General features: G+C 36.0%; 1 protein-coding gene across 2 annotated transcripts in view; it reads right to left on the reverse strand.

The window, feature by feature from the left end:
- The window catches only part of AQR (aquarius intron-binding spliceosomal factor), a 100,702-nt gene that overhangs the window by 4,216 nt on the left and 77,730 nt on the right, over positions 1–18,756 (reverse strand). For both annotated transcript variants that reach the window (XM_058541169.1, XM_058541168.1), the window contains 6 exons: positions 15,174–15,245; positions 13,662–13,849; positions 12,844–13,015; positions 10,420–10,590; positions 7,063–7,148; positions 2,558–2,732 (listed from right to left, as the gene is read on the reverse strand). In XM_058541169.1, coding sequence (XP_058397152.1) covers positions 2,558–2,732; positions 7,063–7,148; positions 10,420–10,590; positions 12,844–13,015; positions 13,662–13,849; positions 15,174–15,245 — 864 coding nt within the window. The remainder of the gene's footprint in view (positions 1–2,557; positions 2,733–7,062; positions 7,149–10,419; positions 10,591–12,843; positions 13,016–13,661; positions 13,850–15,173; positions 15,246–18,756) is intronic.

Below are 18,756 nucleotides of genomic sequence, written 5' to 3' on the forward strand. Positions count from 1 at the left end.
AGAAAAAGGCAAAAAGAAAGTTTAGAGTGAAAAACGCTAAAAGCTAACATTCCAATAGAAACCCATGTCTCCATCTTATGTATAAGCACTATTAGGGTTTGGAGAGCATAAACACGTAAGTGTGAACATGAATGAGAACATAAACATGAATTCCACTAAGGAATTCATGAAGAGGAGTGATTCACTTTAAATTTAAAAAATGTAGAGACTAGGAGAGAGCTAAGAGTCACTAGCTGTTAATACAATTTCCGGCTGGTAAGTAAAATATGAGTTTTGGTCTACTAGCTAACATGGAATAATAAGAAATAAGCAATTATTTGACTAGAGAGAAAAATCAACATGGTTAAAGTAGTGGTCTCTAATACTGTGTATGCTCCAAAGGCAATTCTCAAGATCATTCAAAAAGAAAATATTAAAACAATTCTTCCTATTTACGTTTTCCTAAAAAAGAAGTTGTTAACACATATGGACTGTTCACAATAAGAAGTTAACAACATATGGACTGTTAGTCATGAGGGTAAATATTCAACAGGTTCTTTTACTAATAAAGTGTATGGTCAAAAATGTTGGTAAATAGTAACCTAAAGTGTGAACTTTGTGGTATCTATCAGAACCATCTGGGGGAAAAGAGTTAAATCGCAGAGACCTGGGCTCTAGCATCCAGAGATTTAGAGTCAGTAGGTCTGAGACAGGATGAGGCGATGCTAATGGAGTAGTTTCTGACAACTTCTGAGAAACACTGCTCTATCAGTGTAGGTAAACTCAGAAAGCAAATGAAGAAAATATAAAATTTGCACTTCTTCCTCAACCATCCTAGAATAAAGTTAGCAACTTTCCTATTTATAGTCAATTATAAAATGTTTATAAAGTTTCACCCTTTCTTACTGTAGGAGCAATTCAGAAAACCATAAAGGTAAGAAACTTATATGAAGAAAAAGGATTTTACCTTAATGTGACAAATTATTTAAAGCACATAAAGTTAGAAATATTTAGTACATTAAACAGCATTCGTCAGAATTAAGCAGAATGGTAGTATTGCATGTACAGGTGTTCTTTTGAGAATGGTCATTCTCTGCAACGGTCACAACTTCTGTGGGCAAAGACTGCCATGCCGTTTGACAACTATGAAATATTGCCTTCAAAACATGGAAGGTTTTTGTTTGTTTTGTTTTCATTTGTTTGCTTATTTTCTGGTGGCTTTGCTGGGAGTTGCCTCTTCTGAGATGCAGTACTAGCTGCTCAGCCCTCACTGCCCCCTACGTTATCTCTTGAGCAGAGGATGGAGAGATGCTCTGAGCCCCCCAGGGCTTGAATCCACGGTGTTGGCGTGTTTGCGTAAGGTACGGGTTTCTAAGCCTTCTGTTCATTGGTATTGCCTGACCTGCTCGCCAGGTTTTTCCAGGTGTGTCCCTGCAGCCCTGGGATAGGAAGCACCTGGGGACTGTTAAACCTGAGGCCATCTAGGCCCTGCCCCAGACAGGAATCTCCCTGTTTAATAATCAGCCCACAAAAGACCAAGAACCTCAGGGCTATAGGATTGTGTCCAGACTTTACAGCCTGACACTCAAAGCTACATGATCCCACCCCATCATATTTCTCCATCCTTTTCTTCCTATTCCTCCACAGCAGCATTTCTTTAAAAAAAAAACGCAGTTAAAAAAAAAAGTACTAAGCATTATTATAAAACAAATACACAGAATTTATTCTTGGCTTTTCTAAAAAACATTTAAAACAGTTTTACTGAAAATCCAATGGACCTCCAAGGCATTTCATTAAATGAAAAAAGCAGACTCCCCCAAAGTCTATAGTATGCTAACCTTCATGTAAAAAAGAAAACAATATAAGAGAATAAACAAGTATCTGCTCCTGTGTGCAAACGGAATATATGAAGGATAAATTGGAAACTAAAGTGATAGGTTACCTATTGGGGGGGGAGGGAAAGGGGAAAAGAAGGAGATAGGACAAGGGGAGCAGAGATGAGGAGGAGTGGCACTTCTCTGAGTATGTCTTTTGTTAGGCGTATGTGCTGCCCCTCCTACATCCCCCCAGAATGTAAGCTTCTTAAGGGTTCTCCAAGAGCTAAACCCTTTATTGCTGTTATCAAGTAATTAGCTAAGTTCTCCTTACAAAACTGAAGAGAGGCAGTATAGTACAATGATTATTAACATGGACTTGGGAGTCAGCCTGCCTGGGTTTTCAAATCTCGGATTCTCCATCTATTAGAAGCGTGGCCAAACTACTTAACTTCTCTAATCCTCAGTTTCCTCATATGTAAAATGGAGTTAGTAAGAATACCTACTGAACAGGACTGTAACTGAGATGAAATGAGATAATGTGTGTAAAGAGCTAGGTGCCTGATACATGGTGAGTACTCAATAAATTTTGGCATATTTTTTATATAATAGTTGGCACTATTTTTATAGAGAAAATCTAATTCAGTTCCCTAGTGTAAGGAGTACTCTAACCCAGTGACTGGATGATCTATGTGATGATGTTTCCAGCTAACATGGCCATCTGTTAAAAGAATGCTGCTATACAATGAAGAAAGAAGTCCTACCTTTCTACTGGTTGGGAAAGGCTCTGTTGGAATTATATGCAAATGAAGTGGGCGGGCCGTGAGCTGGCTGAAAGCTGGAGTTAGTTCAAAACAGTTTTGGAAGAGGGATACTCTGGCGAAGATATAAAGTCCAAGTCTGGCTCTAGACATGGCCACCACTAAGCGACGGACATCCCTTTGGGAAACAAATAAAATTAATTAACATACATCAAGATTAATAACATTTAAACAGCTTTTTTTTTTTTTTTAACATATTCCACTAAATATTCCTGTTAAGCTGCAGCAATAAAAAGTTAGGCTTCTTAAATGTTTAATAGAGTAAACATTAAGTTAATCAATGTTATGTGACTAGTAAACCAAGTAAAAAGTGAATGTTTTATTACGAACTTCGATGGTTTTTTTTGGGGTTGGGGAGAGGGGAAATCACAAAATAACCAATGTGCTGATTAAAAAGGTCTAACTAAGTAGTTACATCAGTATTATGGTACAGTTCAGTTGTCAGTCACCACAGCTGAGTCAATCTGAACCAACTCTTCCTCTACTTCTTCACCTACCAAGTTCCCAGGCTCTGTCAAGGTCAAATTTTACTTCTAGATAATTCTTACCACACTGTTTTATACTTATTTATAATAATAATTACAAATACACACAGAAACATAGCATGATGATATAACATAATATAACATAATAATACCACAGCTTACTCACGTATTTATTCTAGTATCTAGGTTCAATGCCTGGCCTATAATAAGTACTCAACGTTCACATAAACAGTAATAAAAATGGCTAAAATGAATGATACAACTATACATGTAGCTCACTATCTGATGAATTATGTCAGTTTTCTTTATCTTTTAAAAAAGAATATACTTTTTTAAAACTTTATTTGAATCAAATAATTTGTAAAAGAAGGGCTATATATTAAATCTAATTTCACCTCACTATTAGTGAGGATGTGTTTTAGTGAGAAAAGATAATTTTGGTTTCAAATACAGAGGACAGTTTATTTTCTTGAGATGCTCTTAGATGCTCTTTAAATTTGTGAGTATTCTACAAAAATGTGAATAATAATAGTCTGATAAAATCAGCCCTAAGCCCTGAAAGAAATGTTACAAAGATCATATAATGACCAGAGAACCAGGAATTAAGAGTATTTATCGAATGGCTTTTCTTTGTCTCCGCATAATGCAAGATATTTGCAGAATATCTCTAAGTCAGCCTAATTTTCTATGGTGTTTTATGACCTTGATAGGTACCTAGTTACCTGTTTCAGGAGGTACTGTGCAACATGAGTACATATCATTCATGTTCGTGTGTGTGTGTGTGGGGGTGGTAGATCTCCTCCTCCAAAAAACGAAGATATATTCATTTAGGTAGAAGGAGAAAACATACCCCTTTGCAGTAGCTTTTTGAGGAATTTCTACATTTGTAACACACTGGATTCATGAAGGAAATATTATCTTCTAGGTTACTGCAAGCCAAATTGTTTTTTATTTTCTCCACATTTCCTCAGAACCCAAGGGGTCATACTATAGGTGGGTGGTTCCAACGCTGGTAATTGGATGTACAATGCTAGAAATACTTACCATGAGTTCTCACACAAATATTATAAAGGAAATTATTGTTAAAACAATGTTGTCAGGGAAAAAAGGGGTGGGTGGTGGAAAGAGGCAATCTAAACTGTGGTTTTCATGGTAATCACTGTATTATAATGCTCACTTCTCCCCTTCAAATCCAGAAGGTTCTATCTCTAGGCAGAACACAGATACAGTGTTACTGCAGTGACAGTGAACCGGTTCCTCTGAGGAAACTTTTCCTAGTCCTCGGTGCTACCGTGCAGTGAGGTCACTTTCCAAGCCAGATCTCCACTGTACATGAGGAGAGCTGGACTAAAATCTTCTGCAGACTCAAATGTCGGTATCTTCCAAGGATATGTTTAATGTCTCCCCCACTGGACTCTATGCAACAAGAGGGTGGCGATATGAATGTTAGATTTACTACTATATGTCAAGAAACCAGCACACTGCCAAATAATAGATAGATCTGAAAATATTTGTTAAATGAACCACCAAACACTATAAACATAACAAACTACCAGGCAAAAAAGTAAAGGGTGGCAGCATGAGTAGACAAGGTTCCTTGGAGCTGTGTCTTGAACCCAGGGCAAAGGGTATTACCACCTTCTTTCACAGTCCCCAGAAGATGGCTAGACAGAAACAGCATTGTTAAACAACAAGCCATCACTCTGATAGAACCTCTATGAGGAAACAACACAGCAAAGTTACAGTTTCACTGCTTCACTCTGAACAAGTCACAAGCGTTTCTACTGGTACCTGGACTATTCAAATCAGGTGGCGACAAGAACAATGAATATTGGAAAAGGGACTAGAAATGTCTCACTACTCTGGCTTCCAAATAGCTCCACAGTGTCCCAAAACAGGTCTCTGGAACTAAAGCTAAATAGTCTGCCTCCTACACAATCACCTGATTAGTCTACCCTGAATGAAAAAAGATGTGGGTAAAAGGAATATGGCAGGCACTTGGAAAACAGTTTAGCAGTTCCTTAAAGGGTTAAACATAGAGTTACCATATGACCCACCAATTCCACTCCTAGGTCTACACCCAAGAGAAAGGAAAATATATGTCCACACAAAAACTTGTGCATGAATGTTCATAGCAGCATTATTCATAATATGAAATAAATATTATTCAGCAACAAAAAGGAATGAAGTACTGATAACATGCTACAACGTGGATGAACCTTGAACACATTATGCCAAGCAATTCCATTTATACAAGTCTAGAATATGCAAATCTACAAAGACAGAAAGTAGAACAGTGTTGCCAAGGTCTGTGGGGAGAGGTCGGGGAGTGACTGCTGGTAAGTAGAGTTTCCTGTTGGGGTGATGAAAGTGTTCTAAAATTGTGAAGATAGCTGCATAACTCTATGAATATACTAAAAATCATTGCATTGTACACTTAAAGTATGTGAATTGTCTAGTATGAGAATCATATCTCAATAAAGCTATTATTAAAAAGGGAAATATGGAAAGAAGTAGGTTTCCTTGGTCTCTTGAAACTTGAAAAACAAAATAATTTCCTGCTTAGAAAAGGAAAGATATGAAAGATTATCTCTACAAACCAAAATATTCTATAAAGAGTTTGATAAAATTCTAGCTAAGATGCCTAAGACATCTGGGTAATTGGAAGCATAAATAATAGTTAAACTGACATTTCCCCTGTATGCTTTAACAACACCAGCACCGTAACCAGCATCCCCTCCTCACAAAGAAGCTGGACTTTCAAAAGCAAATTTTAGCAAATACAAAGATTGATTTATTTGGATAAAGGTTATTTTTGCTTAGAAAATTTTGGTATGTAAGACAACAACAAGAACAAAGGTTCTTCTTTAACTCTTCATTTATAAGCATTTTATCATCACCATCTTTTTTTTTAAGTTTCCATAAAAGTCAGACAAAGAATAGCACAGAACTAAACTCATGGGAATCTGAAAAAGACAAAGCACTACAGAGTAAGCAAAAAGGTCCGGAGGGGAGGAAGCATGTATTCATATTGTGAGTTTCTGAGAGATTTTAATTATGTAAATCATAATGACGCCCCATTCGGACAGCAACTATAAATCTCAATGTGGAAAAAGAACTGCTTTTTAGAAAAGTTCGTCTCTGAATACATGCTTGACACAAATAAATACACAAAAATAAACTATTTTAGAACGCTATAGTCTTCAAACAATTTTTTGAAACATTACGTCTTTGCTTACTCTTACATAAAAGTTATCAGTCTAATGGAACCTGATCACTGGGCTAAGCTCCAAATAGATCTTGACTTAATGACAACATTATAAGAGCTCTGAGAATTTTCTTTTTATAGCCACCAAATAAAACAATAAAATGAACTCTCCCTATAGTTTTGCTAAGTGAGTCATATGTGATGAAGGTTTATGTAAAACTAAACGGCTGCTTTGTAATACGAAGATATTATTCTCATAAATCTCTAGCATATAAATACATCACAATAAATGATAAAAATAGGTTATTGTTTGTTTTGACAATTCTTAATCCTGGGAGAACAAATGCTTCCTTTATCCTCTAACACTGAAGCTGAAAGACTGTGTGGGAAAAAGTCAGAAATCCTATGCAGTAAAAAATTCATCCTGAAGATACTTTTTACCACTTTACTTCCTTTAATCTCTGACTTTAAGTTTCCAACAGATATAGGATAAATATATTAAGATTTTATGATAAAATGCTATCTCTGAATGTTACTAAAGAGTACAAAAGTCAAAATTACCAAAACATTTAAGATTCAAAAAATTTAGAAGCAATGGTTAACTATACATAGAATCTGATATTGTTACATTCCAACAAAAAGCACCAAAAGTTGCCATAACAATTAATTATACTCTAAACTTAAAAAATTTAAAACTACTTAGCCACAAACATAGAGATAATTCAGTAATACTATGAATGTTTTTCCTTACATACCTCAGATGGCCCACAGCCCTGGTTCGTACTAGAGAAAGAAGAATATAATCATTCTGTTGACCTTGAAATCTGTCAACAGTTGTCACCTAGGAATAAAAATGGGAAATATGGTAGATTTTCAAAAGCACAACAATAAGACTCTAGAGAGATTATTTAAATAATGTGCTAGAAATAAAAATCTTACCCTTAAAATAATCAATCCTAAAAGAAACATGACTACATACTTGGAATTGAAACAAGTTAACGAACACTATGAAATAAACCACGGTAACCAGATCAGGCTAAGTCCCTTTGTTATTCACACTGATAGTACTCATATTTACCTCTGCTGATAACCAAATAACTATCTGTGGAATTAACAGTCTTCCCCTACGAGACTACTCAACTCCACGAAAGCAGGACTGTGTTTAGTTTACTAGCTGGTATCCCAGTTTGACGCCCAGTAATATAACTTAGGATGTTCACTTACTGTTTAACATAGTCCTAGTCCTCATCAATAGCATTCCTCTATCAAAAAATAAACAAGGAATCTTCATAGTACTTTTTGTTCAGTGAAAATAGATGTATAAATAAGGAAGTTCAGGAAGGTCTTAGTCTAATAACAGCACCCAGGCATTTATCATTAATTCAACAAAAAGTTTAAATGCTTATCCTGTACAAACTATAATTCATGGTCTCTACCTTTAGGAAGTTGACAAAACATTTCTTTTATATCAACTCCACAGAGGTATAATTTACATACAATATAAGGCACTCATTTTAAGTGTATAATTTTATAAATGTTGACAATATATACTCCCATATAACCACCACCACAATCAAAATTTCCATCACCTCAGGCCCCTTTGTCATCAAACCTATATCTCCCAGCCCTAGGCAACCACTAATCTGCTTTCTGTCACTATAGATTATTTTTTGCCAGTTCTAGAAGTCCATAAAAATGGAATCATAAAGTTTCAATTCTTTTTTGTCTGGTTTCTTTCACTCAGCATAATGATTTTGAGATTCATCCATGTGTTGTGTACAGAAGAAGTTCATACCTTTTTACTGTTGAATAGTATTCCACTGAACAGATATATCACAATTTGTTTATCCATTCACTTGTTCATGGCATTTGGGTTGTCTCTAGTTTGGGGCTATTTTGAATAAAATTGCAATGAATATTCATGTATAAATATTTTTGTGTACATATGCTTTCATTGCTCTTGGATAAATATCTAGGAGTGAAACTGCTGAGCTGTATGGTAAATGTATGTTTAACTTTACAAAGAACTGCAAAACTGTTTTCCAAAGTTGCTGTACCACTTTATATATTCGCCAGCAATGGTCCAGTTCCAGAGTTCCCGTTGCTCCACATCTTGCCAACACTTGGTATACTGTCAATCTTTATAATTTTAGCCATTCTATTGGGGGTGTAGTGGTACCTCAATGTAGTTTTAATTTGCATTTCCCTGACAACTAATGATGGTAAGTATTTTTCATGTGCTTATTGACTATTCATATGTCTTCTTGTTGAAGCATCTGTTCAATTCATTTGCCAATTTTGTACTGGGTTGTCTTTATTAAACAATGACTTCTATAGTGCTTATATTCTAGATATCAAGTCCTTTGCTGTTATGTGTGGACGTTATATCTGGAAATTCTGTTGCCATCCTGACCATATGGAGAGCTTGTCTGAGAACTGAGCTCACATACTGAGGATGGCAGAGCAGAAGGATGACATGAGCCTTGGTTCCTGAGGACATCCTTGAGTCACACTGTAACCCAACCCTGGAGCCACTCTCCTTTCATCTTCTCGTTACGAGAGAGAGTAACTTTCCTTATTCTTTGAGTTAAGTTTTTCTATTACTTATAAATAAAGGGATTCAGATACTGAGGTCCTTCTATTTCTAAACTTTCTATATTTCAAAGTTATTAGTTTTTCATTTGCACTCTGTATATCCCTTACAGAGTGTTCTACAGCATCTATTCCTCACCGTATTCCTTCCAATTTTGTCTCCATTTCCATGATTTTGTTTTATTTTCTTCCAGTTCACATTTCATCTCTTCCTGAGTTCTTCAATTTCTCTGCTTTGTACTCTTCCCTCACAGAAATGGTTACTTTATTAAGTATTGTAAAATTCATAGCCAAATGTGTATTCAAAATTTTCATGTTTCAGGCCAACATGTTTTCTGGAGCATGTATCTTGTCAATTAGTATGTTTTGATGCTCTTTCCCTCATTTTTTCCTATATAAATTGAGCTTGTGCTAGTTTCCTTTTCCCCACTATTGCATCATTGAATGAGTGGGTTTTCTTAGATTAGCTACGTGCAAGAGATTAGGCTGGAGTGAGCAGGACTGTTTTCTAAAGGCTGGATGGTTTTCACCACAGAAGGTTCTCTTTTCCTCTGATACTATAGAGACAGTCTATTTTTTGCAAATATAGCTCACCTGTAGGCTTCTTTGAACCTATCTGGGACCAGGAAGGCTTCTGCTCACCCCAGTTCCCACATCCATTGTTCAATAATAGGGACGTGGCTCCTATACATCCAAGTATGCCCCTCACCTTCAGAAAGTGTGTTTTTGCTGGCACTTTCAAGACTGGTCCCCTAAATTCTCTTCTTCCCACATCTTCTTCCTGATCTTAGCCACCTGATCTCTGTCATCTCATTAAAAATGGAGTTTATCTTCACCTCCTCCCATTTTCCTCTTACTTTTAGATGATTTCCAAGAAAAGGTGAAAAAGCTTTTATTCAGTTGTGTTCACAACCAAAGTCCTAATTTCATCATTACTAATATTATATTTATGTTTTGTTATTCTTTCTAATTTTTCAACTTTTTATTGATAAGATAAAGCATCTTCATTTTTATTTGATATTACTCCATCATATCGCATAAAAAGTAAAAAAAGTATAAAAAACATAATCCTAAGGTCTGAATGTACTTTACAATTTTCCTTTATCCTCAAGAAAAAACACTCCTCTACACATAGCCAATAAGAGGTGGCACAAATTATTCCTTTACAAAACAAAACAAAAAATGCTACAATTCCTATTTCTACTATAACAGTACATAAATAATGTAATTTTGTTATCCATAATTTTACCAACAAGGTTTTAGAAACATTTATTTCTGATTACTATCAACAAAAATCTTCAACATGGTAGCTGAGACAGAAGTTCATAGCAAACCGGTAACACTGTCACATAGGATTGCCAGAGAATTATTTGTAGTTCCTTTTATTTCATTTTCTTAACATCTTAAAGAGAGATAGGAAAGAGACAAAGTAGAACAATATAAATAACCTATAATAAATATAAATCTTTCCATCTTGCCACCATCAAGAATAAGAGAACATATTATATTCATAAAATTACCTTATTTGGTCTTCCAATCAATGGGTTGCTCCCACACCGTCTGTTGATGATGTCACGAATAAGATGCTTTTGTCCATTATATGTTGTTAGAATACTGATCTTATCAGCAGGGTAACCAAGTAAACACATGTACATAAAAAGTGCCACTACATATTCTGCCTCTCCAAGATTCTGTAATGCAAACATAATCAGATTGTGCATTTATTTCTTTTTGTTTCAATTTTATAGAGAAAACAGCACAATTTGTTCATTTATCACACCTCAAGAAATGAAGAGGTAATAATAACTCGGACAAGTGAACACCTTTCATAAAACTGAGAAATAACCTTATCCTAGGTTAACACTGATAAATAAAAATAGAATAATTTCTGGTAATTATTTCCCTTTGACATTTGCAATACATTTGCAATATACAGAACAATCTTAAAATAAAAGCTATGTATTTAAAGGCTTAATATTTCTGGGACCACAACAGTCACAATATAGGTCAATAATATTCTACTACAGTGTACTGCAACTATAGTTATGGAAAGAAATATTAACATAAAGGAGCAAGGCAACTATCTCAGAAGTCAGCAGAAAATCCAGTCTAATAGCATATACATCTAACAGTACTGTAGCTAACTCCCAATTTTTACACAATGTGTTTTCTTCTTCCTCATACTTCTTAGTATTTTTTATGTGTTTTCTATTTGTACTCTTACCGATGGCTGCCACATTTACCAGACCACTTAATGTGGGAAGAGGATGCGGCCTCAAATTGCGTAGTCTGGCGTACTGTCATGTTAAAGATTCTGTTTAAAGACTGGTAGGAAGGGGCTTAAAACCAATGCTTAACTTAACGTGAAAGTGAGAAAGCATACATGAGGCAATTCAGTCCAGTAGAGACTAAACTGAAAGTAATAAATGAGAGAAGAAAGTAAAATGAGAACATAAACACATCATGAAAATCAAAAGAGAAAGACAAGTAGCTGGATTTCATGTAAAGGCAATACGAAAATTACAGGAAGACCTTCAGAAAAATCATTTGTATTCTGGTGACACTTGGTGACTCTCACACAGCTTGAGTTATCTCTTCATTTAAATTCTCTAGTTCTTTAGAACACAGGAGGGAAAAGAAGCCACATGATTGTGTAAATTTTTCCATTTTCTTTATCAATAGCAAACTACATTTATCAATAAGCCTCAGCTCTAATATAGATAAAATAACAAATCTTTTAGTGTATACGCTGCCAGATCTTTTTGTATAGATTATCTGTATATATTTCTTTTTGCATGTTTTGTTGTTTCTTTTGAAAAATAAAGTGGGACACTATAGATACACTTTGCAACTTGATTTTTATCATTTAATATGGCATAAACATTTTCCCTATCATTCTTAGTGGCTACTCAATATTTCATTATATGGAATAGGTAATAATGTAATTAATCAATACTGATAAGTAATTGGGTTATTTCTCATTTCCAAAATAATTTGCAGTAAAATAAAAAGATGTGATCAACATTTTAGCAAATAAGTCTTTACAAATTTGTCCAATTTTTTTTTTTAGGATAAATTCCTAGAAGTGAGAACATTGCTTTTAAGTCATTCTGACAATTTGTCCACCAAATTACTTTCCTACTAGCATTGCATGAGTATCGAATTTCCCCAAAACTACCCAAATAGAGTATTATCGTAAATGAAAATATGTTCCAGTGATTTATATTTGCTATAAATCTATATCTCTTTTTGTGAATTGCATATTCTTGTCCTTATTGCATTTTTCTGTCGGGGCACTGATTTTTTTTGTTTGTTTGTTTGAGGAAGATTGGCCCTGAGCTAACATCTGTTGGCAATCCTCCTATTTTTGCTGAGGAAGACTGGCCCTGAGCTAACAACTGTGCCCATCTTCCTCTACTTTATATGGGACGCCGCCACAGCATGGCTTGACAAGTGCATTGGCGCGCAGCCGGGATCCGAACCCCCGGGCGCCAGCCGAGTGCGAGCACTTAACCGCTACGCCACCAGGCCAGCCCCAGGGTACTGATTTTTTTAAAAAAGTGATTTATAAGAGTTCAGACACATTCAAACTTTAACTCGTTATTTGTTAAATGTTGAAAATAATCACTACTTATTTAATCACTAATCACTCAAATCAATCACTATTTTTATGATTTTTGCTTTTTGTAACGAGCTTAAAAAGACCTTTCTCCAACATTATAAATTGATCAATGTTTTCTTCTTTCTATTATGCCTATAGTTTCTTTTCTTTGATGTATATATCTTTAATCTATCTGAAACTGAATTTTTTGTGTTGTGTGTGAAGCGGGGATCTACCTTTCCTTTATTCAATGGCTAGCCAAATGGCTCAGAATCACTGATTTACGCAGTAATTCAGTCAGAAAAATGCAAAATAAACATAGAGGTTTCACGTTATTTCTTACCTGATAAAAGTAAGGATTAGGTTCAGACTCTCCCACGCCCTGGAAATCTTCCACATTAATGAGCTGGAAGTCATAGAGCAAGCCAGCATTCGCGGTACTGAACTCCGGCAAGAGCTGCACATGCGGTAAGTTTCCCAGATTCTTGTATCGCCAATTGTAGAGGTTGCACAGGCTTTCCCAAGACAAATCCCCCCAAACAGGAAATATTAGCAACGTAAAATCCCTTTTAATATACATAGGGGGGTTCTAAGGAACTACGCTCTTCCTTTTAATTTTCATGTTACCCATTTTGTGTTCATCTTTTTAGCAATAATGCTTTTTCAACCTTTGCCTCCCTACTTCAAGTAACCAAACCAGAAGACTGATGCTATTAGAGAAATGATAGCTCCATTGTGTTCTCTGAGGTAAATGCTATCTGTCCTCCTTAAATTTAAAAAATCAGGCAAGAGTCTGTAAATTGAGGAAAACTTTGAGGTAACTATAAGATGGGGCCTGGACACCTTATGAAATGAGTAAGGATTGGTGTGTTCTCCTCTTGTTCACCTTTTGCTTCACATTTCAAAATGACATTAACTGTATATCTTTTGGCGGCAAGAAGAAAGGGGAAGGGACAGTGAAAAGAAGCCCTTAGTTTTTAAGTCACTTAAATTAATCTCAGTGAATAAAGTGAAGGCAATAAGCGTGCTTTCACATATGTAGATGGCAAGTTCCCGGATAGGAGGGCATGCTACGAGTCTATACAGAAGACGTTATCAAATACTTGGGTCACGGAACTAACATCCTTAAACAGGAGTAATTCTCCCCCTCGTCTCCTCTACCTTGCTCTGGCTCTCCCTTGGGCATCAAGATCCACAGTAGGAACTCCAACCCGGACAAAGCGAGTGAAGAGAGATTGCTCCATGTTTGAATACTTCTGAAAAGCCATGTTCTTAATGACTGGAGGTAACTGGTGATGATCACCAATCATAATCCATCGTTTCAGTCGGCTAAAACCATCCTGAGGATTCTAGAAATGACAGGTGAGGTAATGGCAAAATACTGTAATTAATATATTATCCTGTTAGTCTCCAATTTATTGCACAAGATTCTTGCTATTCACAAAATGGCTTTATCAGCTTACTGATTCTCGACATTCACCAGCTCCACTGAGAGGAATCTGGTAAATTTACAGAATGACTTGTGAACCAAGTAAGGGTACCATCGCTCTTGGCTGATAGTGTGTGAGGGAGGATGGAGAGATTGAGAAGGCAAGCATGGAATTACCCTACTTTAACAGGTAGGGTAATCCAAAATGGTCTGGAAGGCTTAGGTCAGAATTAGGCAGAGCGCATAGAAAGAAACAGATGCCCAAGAAGGGAAATGGAAAGATGTCAAAGTAAAAACCTTGTATCACAATTATGCTGAGAGCCAGTCCTGAATCCCCCCAAAGCAGTAAAAATTATACCTTCTTTCATTTCCCATCCTACTACTTCAATTTCCTACTCTACATGTCTCCTTGTTCCTTGAAACATATCCTGATAAAATACATTCTAAGTCCCAAATAAACTGGCTTATAAAACAACTTTTGGAACTAAATGTATTTACAAATTTGAGCAGTCTCTATTCTTAAATTGGGAATTCCACTTTTTTTTTTTTTTGTGAGGAGATGTAACATCTGTTGCCAATCCTCCTGCTTTTGCTGAGGAAGATTAGCCCTGAGCTAACATCTGTGCCCATCTTCCTCTATTTTGTATGTGGGACACCACCACACATGGCTTGATAAGTGGTCTGTAGGTCTGCAACTGGGATTCGAACCTGCCAACCCTGGGCCGCCGAAGTGCAGCGTGCAAACTTAACCACTACGCCCCCATGCCAGCCCCAACACTTTGTTTTTAATGCTTCAATAGTAAAGACTATCGTACAATAAGAAAACATTCTTAAACATCATCAATTAGCTCAAAAAACTTAGGCAAAAAATAAAAGCAATGTACTCAGTGAACATCAAAAACAATTCTAGAAACAACTCTAACAAAAGAAATGAAAAAATAGCTCGTCTTCCCTCCAATTGCATAACAATGTAATTTTCCTGATTAAAATTACTAAGTCTTTTCAAAACTCAGAGATAAACTAGGAATTTTTAAATAGCACTCTCGGAAACAATACAAACTACTAAATAACCAGCGAATAGATTAAAGGAAGTTTATAGGCTTAAAATAGAATACCAAACATAATGAAGTTAAGGAGAATATATAATTACAGCAATTAGCACCCCAAAACTGTGTAGCTTTCTGATGCTGCCCCCCAGAATTCTTAAAACTCTCCTTTCTTTGTCTCAGACCTCAAAATCTTACCTGTAGAAGAAGAGGTATAAAAGTTTCTATCTCCAGAATTTGAGCAGCCTCTTCCATTAAAATGTTGTCATACTGACAAAAGGGAGATAAAGAAAAGCTTGTCAAAAAGATAGCTTGAAAGTCAAACAATGACCATCATAACTGTAACAACCATCCAAAAAAATCCCAAATAATTTCAGAGAAAAATAACAACATATGAATTATTCAAACAGAAAGTTCATGATCTTATTTACCATTATGCCCCCGCTTCTCCAATTCCAGTCTTTAACCTCAGGGAAGCCCCCTAAATACACAACTTGACATTGAGGAGATCTCATATATCATTTCTTGGATTGCAATATCAATTTAGCTATTTTCAATTCAGTTCTTTAAGTTCTACATAAGCAAGACAATTTACGACTATATATGAGGTCATGTCTCATATATAATTGGTACTATTACCCTAGTTAGCATTTTGGGGTAATTTTTTTTTCCTTATGAATCCTACCCAACACTCAACAATCTCCTTCTGTTTCACCCCTGGCATTCAATCTGTCACCAAAGCATGTGAATTCTGCCTTCAAAACTCCCTCTTGAATCTATTCATTATTCTCCATTTCTACTACCACCACCACTCTAGTCCAAAGCACTGCTCTGACTACTGCCAGCAATCTCGTTACTAGTCCCGCTCCTTCTTGTCTTGTCTTCCCTAAACCACAGCTATGAGAGTCATCAGATATGTCACCTACTGGTTTCAAACACCTCACTGACTTCCAACCATCTTAGGAGAAAAATCTCTTAACGTGGCTCCAAGAGATGTATTAATTAGGGCCTATATTCAGCCTGGCCCTTGCTTTCCTTTCCTACTTTATTTGTCACCTTTCTCCTTACTCACTAAGCTTCAACTACGTTGACCTATTTCATTTTTTCAGAAATGGCAAAACTATTCCTGCCTCAGGCTCTCTGCACATGCTATTCTCTCTTCACTTTCTGTCTCCTTGGCTCTTTCTCATTCTTAAAGTATCAGCTCAAAACCCACTATATCCAGGCCTTCTCTGACCTCCCAATCTAAAACACGCTTCACAGTGCTCTGTTCCTCTGTCTCATAGCACATCACAATTTGTAATTCTATCTGTGTACAGTCATACATGGCTTAACAACGTGGATACATTCTGAGAAATGTGTCATTAGGCAATTTTGTCATTGTGTGAACATCATAGCGTGTACTTACACAAACCTAGATGGTGTAGCCTACTACACACCTAGGCTATATGGTACTAATCTTATGGGACTACCATCATATATGCGGTCCATTGTTGACCAAACATTGTTCTGCGGCACATGAGTGTATTTACTTGTTTGATGCCTACATCCTCCCACGGTAACCACAAGCCCACTAGGACCAGTTCACTGACCCCCTCTTATCAACAGAGTAATTAAGAGTTGTTTTTCAGGAACTGAGAGTGATCCCTTGTCTAGTTCTGCCTGGTTAAGACCACTAACCCATCAACTGGGTCTGCACAAATGCCTGATAGGTGACCCTTTTGACGTCAAGGGGCAGAAAACTCCACCCTCAGATCATGCTAATGCCACCATTTTGTGAACATGCGTCCTATGAAGAGGCATGAAGCTTGACTACACTGGTGCAGATCATCAATTACCTCACTTCTCCTTACCTCCAATCATCTATCTCCACACTTCAGACTGCCTTCCCCTTTTATCCCGTAAATTTTGCCCCAAGCCCTTGATTGGGGAGACAGATTTGAGAGCTTTTGCCTCCTGTCTCCTTGCAGGTCAACCTCACAATAAAGCTTTTTCTTTTCTCAAAAGCTGATGCTGTAATAATTGGATTTTTATGAGCACTGGGCAAGAGAACCGCATCTTTGTGTGGTAACACCACTAACCCAGTTTCCAGTAATGTCAGGCACTGCACATTTGTAAAATAATGAAAATACAGGTCTTTCTCCAATATAAGGAAATTTCATTCTTTCTTTAACGATTACTTCTTTACTATCTGCCATATTCTCTTCTAGATCTATTCTCTACATGTTTTATCTGTCCACTCCACTTCTAATTCTGATTGCTACTTAGGTTGATACCTTATTCCTTGTTTTATTGGTAAAATACTTTGAAAATCTCACTAAGTAAAAATTAGAGTTCCATTGTTTTCTGTTTTTAAAGATTTTTCACCTTATTTTATTTTCTAGGGAGGTGGAAGATAGAGGGAGCATATTTACTCTTAATGCCTAATTAACTCTCCTCTTTTAAACTAATTGTTTATATATCTTGTAATTTCTGTTACTCATTTTTACCAAAATATGCTTGTGTCTGTGTATGTCCAAGACTGGTAGCTGAGCTGGATTTCCAATGGATACCATGAAAGTTAAGGCTGAATTCTGAACTGTTTCTTATTGAAACCACCTGAAGGTTTAAGCATGTGGATGGGCATCTTCTCTAGCTCTATCTGATGCTGAATTTCCCTATCACAATGACTAATTAGGTCATCCTGGTGGGAGTTGAGAAGAAGGAGGAGAGTCACATTTTCTCAGAAGTCCCTGCACAGACTCTCAGGATAATAGACATGATACGTAAAACAGAGTGGGAGCAGCTCAAAGAAGACAGCTTAAAGAGCCTACTTTCTGAAAAACAACTCTGAAAATCTAATGCAATTTAACTTAAAAAATAGATCTATAGATTCTGCTTTTTAAAACAGATTTTAATCACAAAGGAAAATTATGACATAACTATATTGGGAGTATTAAGGAAGGAAAAAGAGCACATATGTGCATGCATGTCTCCTAGGGGACAGCACAGAGTCAAAAGACAATGCTTAAAGTGGAAAGTTAACATTCTTTATTGATATAGAAAAAAAGGACAAAGGAAATTCTGAAAGAGCTGAAAGCGTGGATAATTGGAGAGGATCAAGGGAGTAAGGGATTGCCTTTTTTATGTTAAGTAGATCTACAAGGTTGTTAAGGTCTTAAATCAGATGAATGTATAAGTTTGATAAAAATAACACCAAAATTAAAAAACTAAAAAATCTAAGAGATACTATCAGCACTCATACTATCTTTAGATGTATAGCACAATATAAGTAAAGAAAATGATTAATGAAAATGTGATAAGCTAGGAATAATGTTTTTTAGAATAGGCATGTGAAAAGTCGTATAAAAGCATAAAATGCTAAGTATGATTGCATCATTTCCCCTTGTTATTAAACTGATATAATTTAATATCAAATTCAAAGTATATTTTTATATGTCAGCCCCAAGAACAAAATATATAGGTGAAAAATTCTAACAATTTGCAATAGGGTAAGTTCACACTACCTTTTAATAAATTATCATTATTTGTCCTACCTTGCACCTAAGAAACCTTTCATCCAAGATAACAACAATTCTATCACCTTGAATTTATTTAGCACCTATCTTCCAGCGAGCTCATAACATTTAAAAATTGTCAGTTACTTTCATCAACAACAAAAGCTTTGCTAACTTCGAATTTGAACCAGTACATGAATCCTATTTTAAACAACAGACAAACCAGTTGCAGGGAAGTTAAATGATTTACACTGAAATCAAAGTTTAGGTCAGCATCACTAGCT

The sequence above is a fragment of the Diceros bicornis genome, chromosome 5 (genome assembly GCF_020826845.1).
Source record: "Diceros bicornis minor isolate mBicDic1 chromosome 5, mDicBic1.mat.cur, whole genome shotgun sequence".
NCBI lineage: Eukaryota > Metazoa > Chordata > Mammalia > Perissodactyla > Rhinocerotidae > Diceros > Diceros bicornis.